Here is a 12,868-nt window from a genome sequence, read left to right as displayed (position 1 = left end):
AGGATCCCAGAGGGCCCTACCCACACTCCCATTTCCAGGTGAGGGAACTGAGGTTCTGAGGCAAGGGAGAAGGAAGCCGTGATTTGAACTGTCCCTCAACCACCACACCGGGCAGCTTCCTCTGTCCCAGCCACTGGAATATTCAGTTCCCAGGGCTGAATTTCCTCAGATGTCAGCCAGAGCCCCTCCTCTCATTCTAAAGGTGCAGTAAAAGATCACATGGTTAAAAACGCTTTTTAACAGCCTGATGTGATGTTGATAACACATGTATGTGTGTGCATGCTCAGTCACGCCCAACTCTCTGTGACCCTCTAGATTGTAGCCCACCAGGCTCCTCTGTCTATGGAATTTTCCAGGCAAGAATACTGGAGTAGACTGCCATTTCCTCCTCCAGGGTATCTTCCCGACCCAGGCATCGAGCCCTCATCTCTTGTGACTCCTGCATTGGCAGGCAGATTCTTAACTGCTATGTCACCTGGAAGGCTTGGTAACACATGTCCGGCACCTAAAATGTTCCGAGCACTTTACACACACCTTCTTAACTAATCCTCACAATTGCCCCAGTTTCCAGATGAGGAATACTGAAGTCAGAGAAGATAAGTGAACTTGTGCTTACGTCATTTGTGTTGAGTTGTCTAAGAACCTGACCTTGGGCTCTTTATTTAAGCAATTATTTAGTAACAAGATGATGGTGACTTGAGGCTTTATTGACTCACAGGATAAACAACAATAATGATAGTTATGTTTATAGTTCTCTGCCCTGCAGTATGCCAGGCATGTACATGCAGGATTTTATTCAATCTTCACAGCCCTACAAAGTGAGTACAATTATTATTCCCATTTCACAGGTGACAAAACTGAGGTTCAGAGAGGTTAAGTCAACTTTCTCAAAGTACTAACATCAGGAAGTAACTCTTCTGGGAATCATACCCACGCCTTTGTTCCCAGGACCTGGTTGCTTAATTTCTATGCTAAACCTCCGGTGAAAGGACTGATTCCACCACTTCTCTCAGAGGGGACAATGAATGGAAGGTGAGTAGAAAAGGTTCCAAGAGTAAAGGAGATGGGCATGATCTTTAGTAGGGGGTAAGAAAAGTGGTTCTAAGTGAGCCCATTGCTATTAAAACAAATTCTTTTGCTAAGAGTATTTGCATTTGAAAAGAGGCTCCAGGAAAGCCCAATGAACAAAGAGTTACTGGAGGACTTCAGACAGAGGTTGGGCGATGCTTGGGGTTGTCTGATCAGCCTCTCCAAGCTGTATCCCCCATTAGGCCTTCAAAACCCCACGATGCAGAGCAGCAACAGTCCCAACCCCAAGGAAGCATGTGAACACTGAGTGGCCAAGAGTCAAGGATGTGTGGGATGCCAAGTATGTGTCCAACTTGAGGGGGGTCTCCTTGAACTTGGGCCCTGCCTGCAAGTCTACTTTCCCCATTCCCGAATCCTGGGAGAAGTTGCTGAGCCTGAGAGGTGCTTTGCTGCCCTCCAGTGGTGCATTAGAGAATGGCAGGGCCGTCCCTGTTCACCACCTGCTATGCCAAGAACAGAAATCAGCTACAGAAAAAGGAAGGGAAATGACCCGTGAGCATAGTTCCTGGGACAGGAACTATTGGATTAGAACAGGGCTTTGCAATCAAACTCTGTGGTTCATATCTTTCTCAGACACTTGCTATCCATTCTCCCCTTATACCTTAATAACAAAATGGTTATCATTTCAGTGTAGCAATGTGCCAACTAAAAGCTGTATTTCCAACCATCCTTTGAAATAGGAATGGCCAGTAAGACACAGATACAGATGCTATTGACTGAAAATTCAAGGAAAGAATTTTTAAGCTGACTAAATCAATTAGCAAGGCCTTTTTTGCCCTCCCTACTTTCTTTCTGCTTGGAATGTATATGTGATGGCTGGACCATAATACAACCATGAGGCATCGTTGGGAATGTAAGCCACACACTAAAGATGGCCAAACTGGAAGGAGAAGCCTGATTTACTGATAACATCATGACCGGCCCTAAAGTGCTAATCTCCAGATTTACATTTTAACAAAGTAAATAAACTTCTATTGCACAGACAGTTATTTTGGGTCCCTATTATTAGCAGCTGAATGCAATGCAAAGCTCATACAGTATTGCAACTCCATGATGATGGGGATTGCTTCTCTGAACCTCAGTTTCCTCATCTGTAAAATAGATCATATCACCTACTTCATAGTGTTGTTGTGAGGATTAAATGAGATAGTGCAAGCCAAGCCCTTAGCCCAGTGTCTTGTGCATAGTAATTGCTCAGGAAATGCTCGTAATTACTATTATTGATTGAGAACAGGCCACAGCTAGGACAAGGGAGAGAGAGAAGTAAAGACAGAGGCAGAGATCTGTTTGGAACTCAGGGATGAAATTACCGGCACAAGGGCCTGGGATAGGCTTCCTGATGTGGGAGAGTCTTTAAAATGGAAAAAGCAAGCCTTTGTCTTTTTTAGGAACAAAAGTTTGCAGCAACATCTGCAGCAGAGGCTGCCTGTGACAAGGGGTCATAACATGTCAAGACATGACTCAGGCCAGTAGTCACAGGACAGACATCTTACTGCTACTGAGAATCAACTGACAGGCCATCAGACAGACAACAGAGACTCCCAAGCCCTCCCTCCCCAGGCTGGTCTTACCTCCAGCTCTCTCAGGATGGAGTAGCTGTCATCATGGGATGATTTCTGCTGGGATCGCAAGCGCAAGATCTCATTCTGCTCAGGAGAGAACCAGACCATAAGGAAAAGTGGAGTCCCCCTTCCTAGCACACCTCAAAATGAGCCAGTGCCTTGAAGAGTTCATGAGGACTTATTTTATTTTTTAAAAAATATCTAGAATATATTTTAATTTATTTTTAATTGGAGGATAATTGCTTTACAATGCTGTGTTTATTTCTGCTGTATACAATGTGAATCACCTATAAGTACATATATATCCCCTCCCTAGAGAGGATTTCGGAGAAGGCAATGGCACCCCACTCCAGTACTCTTGCCTGGAAAATCCCATGGACGGAGGGCCTGGTGGGCTGTAGTCCATGGGGTCGAGAAGAGTCGGACACGACTGAGCGACTTCACTTTCACTTTTCACTTTCATGCATTGGAGAAGGAAATGGCAACCCAATCCAGTGTTCTTGCCTGGAGAATCCCAGGGACAGGGGAGCCTGGTGGGCCGCCGTCTATGGGGTCGCACAGAGTCGGACACGACTGAAGCGACTTAGCAGCAGCAGCAGTGAGGATTTAAATTATCCATTTCAAGAAACCCCAGAACCCCTGGACCCCTCTTAGGTCGATGGAAGTTTTCTGATGCTTTTTAAATTAAAAGGAGGATGAGGGCATGAGTGGGTGGGTGCTTCTTCCTTTCTGGAGAATTGCCCCTATAATCAATAGGATTTGCTGCCATGGTGGCAATGTTCTATCTGCACTGTCCAGTACCGCAGCCATTAGCCACGCACAGGCACAGAGCTCTTACAATGTGGCTAGGACCAATGAGGAACTTATTTTTGGATTTAATTTAAATTGATTTAAACTAAAATCTCCCATGTTGGTGGCTACGGTAATGGACAGACAGCTCCAGAGCAGGGGTTCTACAACTCTACCGTGAATCAGAATCACCTAGGGGTTTGTGAAAACAGATATCTGGGCTCCACACCAGAGCTTCTGATTAAGTATGTCTGAGTGAGGTCCTGTGCTGTGCTATGCCTAGTCGCTCAGTCATGTCCAATTCTTTGCAACCCCATGGACTATAGCCTGCCGGGCTCCTCCATCCATGGGGATCCTCCAAGCAAGAATACTGGAGTGGGTTGCCATCCCCTCTTACAGCAGATCTTCCCAACCCAGGGATTGAACCCAGGTCTCCCGCATTGTAGATGGATTCTTTACTGTCTGAGCCACCAGGGAAGCCCAAGAATATGGAGCTTATCTCTTCTTCAGGGGAACTTCCTGACCCAGGAAGTTCCTGGGTCTGAGCCACCTACTGTCTGAGCCACCAGGGAAGCCCAAGAATATGGAGCTTATCTCTTCTTCAGGGGAACTTCCTGACCCAGGAATCAAACTGAGATCTCCTGCATTGCAGGTAGATTCTTTACCAGCTGAGCTACCTGGGAAGCCTGGGTGAGGCCCTAGAATGCACATTTCTCGCAGGTTCCCAGGAGATGCTGCCACAGTGGTGGCCCAGGGGCCAGATCTGAGAACTCCAGGGCTAGAACAGTGTATCCAAATGTAAAAGGCATGCACTCTTTGATGGGGCAATACCATTTCCAGGAATCTGTCCCAAGAAAATAGTAGGACATGTGGGCAAAGGTGGCCACTCAAGGCTATCCCTTGAGTTATTATTCATTATCTCCATTAGGAACAACCTGAATGTCTACTGGTTGTTGATTGGTTAAGTAAATAATGGTACATTTATATCATGCAGGGAAAGGGTCTCAAATTAAAATACAATTTAAATGCATATTCCAGGGTTATTTTCAGAGAATCTAGGTTTGTAGGTATGAGACAGGGCCTGAGGAATCTTCTTTTTTAAGAAGCATCTTGTGATATTATTACTACAGAGCATCTAGGGAGCATATAGGGGCTCCAGAAGCCACTATAAAGAACATAGGAATAAAAAGGTTTTTAAAATTATGTAAATTTACTTAAAATACCAGGGGAGAGAACCATAGATGATATTGGGTAAAACTGTTGGAGAAAAAAAGTTTATAAAACAGCAAACTATTTTGTTCGCTGCCACATTACCAGTGTCCTTCAAAAACCTTCCCTGCGATACTGGAGATGGCCACCAGAGGGAAGTGGCGAAGCGCCCAAATGGGAGGTGGCACACTCAGGCCACCTGGGCTCCTCTTGCTTGAGACTGGTCTGGTCTCTTCAGAGCAAATGAGACCCCAGCTCCTCTCAGCAAAGGAGGGAGAGTATGGTCTGACCAGTTTATAGGGGCAGTGCACTCAGCTTCCTGTGAGAATGTGGGCTGGAGTTGTCAGATCTGATTTTTCTAGAGAAACCAGAAATCCACATTTTCATGTGGAATATCCTGACTTTTAAATGTTGGCAACTCACTAATTTTAAAATTTGGGTATGAAGGAGGCCAAGCAACAGAACAATGAAGGCTGTATTCATCAGTTTATGACCTCTGACTCCAGCCCTCTAGGTAAGAGTGAAGTCAGATGTTAGAATCCTAAATGTTTTTGACTTAAATCTGAACCCTACTTTGGGCAGAGGTGCCACAAGAGGGCAGAGATAAGGTCTCAAACACCCCCTCCAGTAACCCATCTCACCTCCACCCCCTTCATCCAGAACCACTCCATGTCATCTGTTTTATATACTCATGTTTCCCCATACCCTAGTTTAGAGAAAAACTTCGGTAGCTTTTAAGGAAAGCTTGGAAACTACTACTCCAGTCCGAATATGTCATTCTACAGGTGGGGAAACTGAGGCCCGGAGAAGGCGGGAGTTTGGCCATCTTTCCTCAGACACACTTGTCCTCACAACAGAGACAGGCTGTGTGGCTGAAGAAGAAAGGAGAGTGCCCTCAAGGTGACTGGGAAGGTCAAGGTCAGTTGCTGCTGCTTCCCACTGTGTGCAGGGCAGTCCTGGGCTTTGGGAATGGACAGGGCACCCACGAGGGCGCCTGTCCTCTGGAAGACAGGCCTCCTCTCCCCTTAGCTCTCTGGGCCACCCAGCCAAAGGAGGACCCCAGCTGGACAGTGGAAGGAGAATGAGATTGGGGGTACTTGCCCACCCTCCTGGCAGGTCATTCGTTTGGCTACCGGCCACCAGGAAAGACACACAGACAGCCTTCTCCACATACCTGCCTCCTGGTTCCAGAAACTGCTCCCTCACCTCACCCATTCTGGAGCTCAGCTATGCGATTCTGCACATTCCCTCTTTAATTTCTTTAGACCTTTGTAAATAGTCTCTTTTTTAAAAGCTCACCTCTCTTTACCCATTTTGGGCATGCCATCTGTTTCCTGTGACAGCCCACCTCCGTTTCCACGTGTCAGCTGTACTATTATTATCTATCATTATTACTATCTATTAGAAGCTTTCTTTAAATTGACCAAATTTTGTGTAGTTTGTTTATCACTATTTGTTTACTGTTATTTTTACTACCTGGGCTACCCAGGTGGTGCAGTGGTAAAGAATCCACCTACGAATGCAGGAGACTCAAGAGGGGCAGGTTCGATCCCTGGATCAGGAAGATCCCCTTGCCTGAAGAATCCTATGGACAGAGGAGCCTGGTGGGCTACAATCCACGGGGTCACAAAGAGTTGGACATGACTGAGTAACTGAGCATGCACAGATATTACTACTACTTACCACCCTCAGGAATCCTCTCTATAGAATCACAATGCTCTGCAAGCTGTTCTTTCTAATCCTCATTAAAATTAAATTCATCACTGATTTTGAAAAAATTAAAATGTTTTCCCCTGTCTTCTAGCTACTGTCTACTTGCATGTGGCCCCGCCTTCAGGAAATGGTGACACTGCAAAAGGAAGGGCTCCCCTAGGTTCCCACCCAGCACAGGGACCTCAGAGGGAAGAGTAATGAGTTCTCAGAGGAGGTGACATTTGTCAGGACTAATGGCTGGTATTGCATCAGAAGAAAAGTGGGAGGGGTGGGGAACAGCATGAGGGAAGTTTCAGAGAAGGGAAACAGGGGGTAGCTGGGACTGGCAGCTGATGGGAGTGCCTTGAGGGTCGTGATGAGAGCTGAGCCTGCAGGGGCAGGTTGAAGCCAAATTCTGAAAGGACTGGAGTGTCATGCTAAGTTTAGACTCTCTCTGTGCAGAGAGTTCCAAAGGCTGTTTATGTGTGTTCTGGGGAGTAAGCAGCAGTTAAGTTTGGGAAATTACAGGTTCAACAAAGGTAAAGAGTTTCTTTACTGCAGGACTTATCAGAGCCTTTACTATGCTCACGTACATCAGTTCTCTCCAAGATCAACTTACCATCTCTCCTCAATTCTACAAAGCTGTTTATTGACAGGGGTCAGCCAGCTCTTAAGGCAAAGGGCCACATAATCAGTATTTTGGATTTTTCAAGCCACCTATGGTCTGTCTTGCATATTTTTTTCTCTTACAACCCTTTAAAAATGTAAAAAACAATCTCAGCTCATGGGCTGTGCAAAAACAGGTCAAAGGCCATATCTGGCTGTGGCTACAGTTTACTGAACTCTGGATTATAAGACATACCATGGATTTTAAATGTCACTTCTCAGGGGTGAGGGGACATGAACCTATTAAGTGTATGTATCAACTGAAAGACAAATACCAGTTTCAGGAAGGCTAAAATGTAGAGGGGAGAACACTGGGGGAATATAGTATTTCCCAAACTTTTTTTGACTTGAAGTTCTTTTTTCTGCAGAGCAGCTCAAAGAGTGTTCTGAGGAACCTGCCTTGGGGAAGGCTACTGCGGGAGCAGGTGGGCCCCTGGGCTGGGAAAGGAGAGGTGCCCCGACCTGGATTCTCTCTATCTTCTTGTGCATCATCTCCATGTCATTGTTGAGCTCTGTGACATATGTGAACCGAGCAAAGTTCTTCTCCTCCTTGGCCAGAAACTCCTCGATGAGCTGATTCAGGTTCCCAGTTTTTGTGAGTTTCAGCAGCCGGAGGTGAGCCACCTCATAGCTCTCAAAACTCGCACCCTTGCTCTTCTTCCCATACTTCTTTGCCTTGAGAGCTAGAAAAGGAAGAACCAGCAGCTGTGAGTCTGAAAGGGAAGCCGCTCAGAGCACAGCCTGGCAGAGGAAAGAGCTGCATAACATTATCACCGTGCCCCAGGGAGGGGGCTAGACTTTCCCAGGACAAGGAGGGGGAAAATGAGAGATGAAGTTTCTCAGAAACACACTTCTAGCCATACAGTGCAAATGAGAAGGTAGAAAGGGACAGAAGGGCTAAAAGACCAAAAATCAAATGCAGCTACACAGGGGGCCCTCTGAAGAGCTCAGATCTCAACCTGTTCAGGACAGAGTTAACATAGCAGCCCTGAGACTGCTCTGCTTAGAAAGGTCTGTTTGCAAGGCTGGCCCTTCACCTTCATCTGGGAACTTAAATGGTGAACATTTCCCTACACTGATATAAAACTGTCCGCAAATGGTTAAGAGTGGCTCCTGTGCCCTGACTGTATGGACAGTGTGGCCGAACACCTGCCCTCCTGCTGGGAGCCTGGAATCTTGGGATGTGCTGGGGAGAGAGGGCCTACACGACCAGCCCCCAGTAAGAATCTTGGGCATTGAGTCTCTAACGAGCTCCCCAAATAGATGACTCTTCACATGTGTTGTCAAAATTAGAGGCTGGAGGAATTAAGCATATCCTGTGTGACTCCACTGGGAGAAGATCCGGGAAGCTTGTGCCCGGTTTCCTCTGGACCTCGCCCCGTGCACCTTTTCTCCCTGCTGATGTGTCTACATCATAGCCATGTTTGCAATGATGTGCTGAGTCTCGTGAGTCCTCCTTCAGAATCTCCAAACATGGATAGGGCTGTGGCAACCTCCAATAAAACAAGTTGCTCCTCTAAATAATAGAAGCAGAGCCACAAGATGAGGACATACCCTGTAGGTTAGGGATGGCGGATAAAATCCAACTCATCTAGCTAAATTTGAATTTCAGACAAACAATGTATTTTTTTTACATAATTCTACATATTTATTTATTTATTTTTAATTTTATTTTTAAACTTTACAATATTGTATTGGTTTTGCCAAATATCGAAATGAATCCGCCACAGTATACATGTGTTTCCCATCCTAAACCCTCCTCCCTCCTCCCTCCCCATACCATCCCTCTGGGTCGTCCCATTGCACCAGCCCCAAGCATCCAGTATCGTGCATCGAACCTGGACTGGCGACTCGTTTAATACATGATATTATACATGTTTCAATGCCATTCTCCCAAATCTTCCCACCCTCTCCCTCTCCCACAGAGTCCATAAGACTGTTCTATACATCAGTGTCTCTTTTGCTGTCTCATATACAGGGTTACAAACAATGTATTTTTAAAAGTATAAATATGTTCTAGTTGTAGATAAACCACAAATAATTCTTTAGTGTAAGTGTCTTTCAAATATTGCATGGGACTAAAATTTTATTCTTTGTGTATCTGCAACTTAAATTTAATGGTGTCTTGTATTTTTCTTTGCTAAATTTGGCAACCTTGCTACAAGGAGACTTGGGCACCTTCAGTTGAGAGAAAGAGGTATTCAGTGGAGAGAGAGATATACCTTCTTCCTTTTTGGACTGCTCCTCGAATTCAAGACGATCATTCAGCTTGATGAGCAAGAAGGATTTGAGCTTGGTTTCATGATCGTAGACACGCTCCAGCTCTCGGATCTCCAGGTTGTACTGAGAGATGTCCTTCTGCTGGCGGTCCTTCATGGCAGCCATTCGAGCCATGGCTTCCAGCCTGGGTGGGGGGAGGGGAGCACAACAGAGTCTGAGTGTCCAGAGGCTCCTTCCTTCTCCCCCACTTCTCCCTACCAGTCCAGACGGACTTCATTCCTGGGCAGTGATCATCCCTTCTTTTAATCATGGAGATTCCTGGGAGTAGGGGAACCACCTTCCTCACCTGAATGACAGGAGCTCACAACTCTAGACCACCATCAGGAAATGATTTTCTATCGTCATCTCTGTCACCATCCTTATCATCATCACTACCACCACTGCCGTCAGCACCACCATCAGCATCACCATCACCCCATCACCACTACCAACACCATCACATCACCACCATCAGCATCATCAAACATCACCATTATCACTATCACCATCATCATCACCCCTTGTCAAGTAGAATACTATGCCCCAGCCACTCCCTTATATACTCATATGTTTTAATATTTATTTATTTGGGCTGCCCCAGGTCTTAGTTGTCACATGTAGGATCTTCGATCTTCATCGTGGCATGCAGGATCTTCTTAGCTGCAGCAAGCAAACTCTTAGTCTCGGCATATGGGATCTAGTTCCCTGGCCAGGGATTGAACCTGGCTCGCTGCATTGGGAGTGTGAAGTCTTAGCCACTGGACCACCAGGGAATTCCCTATACTAATACTATTTAATCCTCACTTCCACCCAAAGAAGTCCTACAATAAATTAGTGGTGATGCAGCCAGGGTTCAAACCCAGATCTCTCTGGCTCCAAAACCTGCACTCTTCACATGTGAACTGCATGCCTTTTGCCCCTCCGGGGGTGAAGCTGGAAAACAGTCCAGACTGAGAGGGATCCCTAGGACTACAGGCAGGGACACCTGGTGGAGATGATACAGAATAGGGGTCTAAATCTCAGCTCCACCACATCTGCCACTTACCTGGATCTCAGGTAAGCATTTTGACATCTCTAAGCCTCCATTCCCTGGCCTGTAAAATGGGGATAATAACTCCTAGGGTTGTGGTGAGGGTTGAAATACTACCCAGAGCATCTAGCATCATGCTTGGCAGACACACAACCAGGGCTCGGACTTACGATGATGATGGTTTCAGGTTCCTCAACACATAAGCACAGCAGGTAGAGGGGTAAGAAGCCCAACAGGTGGCTGAGACATCTCTGCCCCCAAGAGTCTCTCCCCCAGCCTACCTCTGCTCGTAGGCCTGCGCAGACTGCTCGATGGCCACATTCATTGTTTTCTTCTTTGTCAACAGGCGCCGACGAAGATGCTGGTAGACGTTGTCGTAAGCAGCCTTCTCATGCCTCAGGTCCTCGATCTCCTTCCGGAGCTTCGCGTTGGTGGTCAGCATCTGGTCAAAGTGTACAGTGACCTGCGAGGAGGGCTGCGCTTCAAAACGAGGCTCACTCCTGGGGCGCGAGACAAGCTTCCAGAAGGCAGCCGGAGCGTTGAAGCGTCTTCCCCACACCTCCCACCCCAGGCCCACAGAACCACGGTTGGAGCACTGCCTGGTCTGTGTGTACACCATCGTTCACCTTCTCCTGACTCAACCAATGAAATGTATGCCTGCTAATGGCTTCACGGACATCATTCTTTCCTTCTCCCAAGGGAGGGAGAGCTGTTTGCAGAGATTTTGTTTGGCCGCATTGCACCATGTGGGATCTTAATTCCCCATGTCCCGAGTGCATTCATGCACATGTGCTGTTGTGTCCAACTCTGTGCAACCTTATGGACTACAGTCCACCAGGCTCCTCTGTCCATGGGATTTCCCAGGCAAGAATACTGGGAAATACTGGGGTGGGTTGCAAAGTCATTTCTCCAGGGAATCTTCCCGACCTAGGGATCGAACGCATGTCTCCTGCACTATAGGTGGATTCTTTACCACTGAACCATAGGGAAAGCCTTAGTTTCTCAACCAGGGATCAAACCTGTGCCCCCTGCAGTGGAAGCAGGGAGTCCTAACCATTAGACAGCCAGAGAATTCCCCCAGAAGACACCTTACGTACAAGATTCAAACGGGTTTCCAAAATGTGGATCTGTTTTTGCAATTTCCGGGGGTTATTGGCCTCCTGTATTTTTGTGAAGATCTGTCTTTGGTTTATAATTTTTTTCTCCATCTGAACAATCTGAAAAAAAGAGAGAGAGGGAAAAACCCAGCTGTGTTAACATCTGTATGGGGACAAATGCAATAGTTCACTAACTCAAGCATGCTAAAACAAAAACTACCATGTTATTTCTTTTCCTATGAATAGAATTTGAATTTCTCTCTTGGATGTGGACTCAGTCAGTTTGGGACAAAATGAGCAACTAAGAGTTTTTATTCTCACTTGTGCGTGTAAATTTCACTCACATATGGGCAAAAATTTCACCTGATCCTAAACCCACTGTTTTCCTGGAGAAATGGCATTGATTCTCTCAAGAAGCCTTCTGTAACCTTGTTTTTGTTTGGTTGGCAGGTTTTTTGTTTGTTTCTTTTTCTGACTCTTACAATAATGGGGATGCTAGCGACCCTTAAAGAGCAGGTCATGAGGTGTCAGACACCCTGCAACAAAAAATTGACCCCCATCCCTTGTGACTGTTTAGTGCACCTTGGATGTCAGGCAGGTGAAAATCCTCTCTATAATCTTCTGTACCTAGAATCAAATTGTCTTTTGCATATACACACACAACATTTTTCATTCTTTTTTTTTTTTAACTTTTGGCTGTGCTGGGTCTTTGTTGCTGTGCATGGGCTTTCTCTAGTTGCAGAAAGCAGGGGCTACTCTCTAGTTGCGGTGCACAGGCTTCTCATTGCTGTGACTTCTGTTGCTGCAGAGCACAGGCTCTACAGTGCACGTGCTTCAGTAGTTGGGGCTCCTGGGCTGTAGAGCACAGGCTCAACAGTTGAGGAGCATGGGCTTAGCTGCTCCGCAGCAGGTGGGATCTTTTCCAGCCAGGGGTGAAGCCCACGTCTCCTGCATTGGCAGATGGACTCTTTACCACTGGACCACCAGGGAAGTCCTTTCATTCAGTTTTAATAGGCAAGCATCCAGGAATGGAGTCACTGTATAAATCAAGAGAATGTTCATTGATTTGTCTGGAACTTAACCAAGAGTTGGCCATCATTTTGGAAATCTTGACACCAGCACAACCTGGATCATCTTCTGGTTTTTGTTTGGCCATGCTGTGAGGCTTGTGGGCCTCTTAGTTCCCTGACCATGGATTGAACCTGGGCCACTGCAGTGAACACAGCAACTGCTAACCACTGGACGGCCAGGGAATTCCCATGGATCATCTTCTTTGAGTTGTGGATACAACAAGCCCAAATCAGTGTGCAGTGTGGAATCTGGCCCACTGCCTGTTCTCATAAAGTCTTACTGGCACACAGCCATGCCCATTCTTTGCATTGTCTATGGCTGCTTTCAGGCTATGAAGGCAGAATGGAATAGCTGCAGCACAGACCACGTGGCATGTAAAGCCAGAATATTTACTATCAGGCCCT

At 46.4% G+C, this 12,868-nt stretch overlaps 1 protein-coding gene across 1 annotated transcript in view; it reads right to left on the bottom strand.

Moving 5' to 3' along the window:
* CCDC63 (coiled-coil domain containing 63) overlaps positions 1-12,868 on the bottom strand; it is a 37,977-nt gene that overhangs the window by 9,131 nt on the left and 15,978 nt on the right. The window contains 5 exon segments of the mRNA NM_001075763.2: positions 2,661-2,735; positions 7,470-7,690; positions 9,230-9,411; positions 10,578-10,759; positions 11,394-11,513. Coding sequence (NP_001069231.1) covers positions 2,661-2,735; positions 7,470-7,690; positions 9,230-9,411; positions 10,578-10,759; positions 11,394-11,513 — 780 coding nt within the window.

This window comes from Bos taurus, chromosome 17 (genome assembly GCF_002263795.3).
Source record: "Bos taurus isolate L1 Dominette 01449 registration number 42190680 breed Hereford chromosome 17, ARS-UCD2.0, whole genome shotgun sequence".
Lineage (NCBI taxonomy): Eukaryota > Metazoa > Chordata > Mammalia > Artiodactyla > Bovidae > Bos > Bos taurus.
Note: the sequence above shows the minus strand (reverse complement) of the source record. Positions and strands in the feature narration are given on the sequence as shown.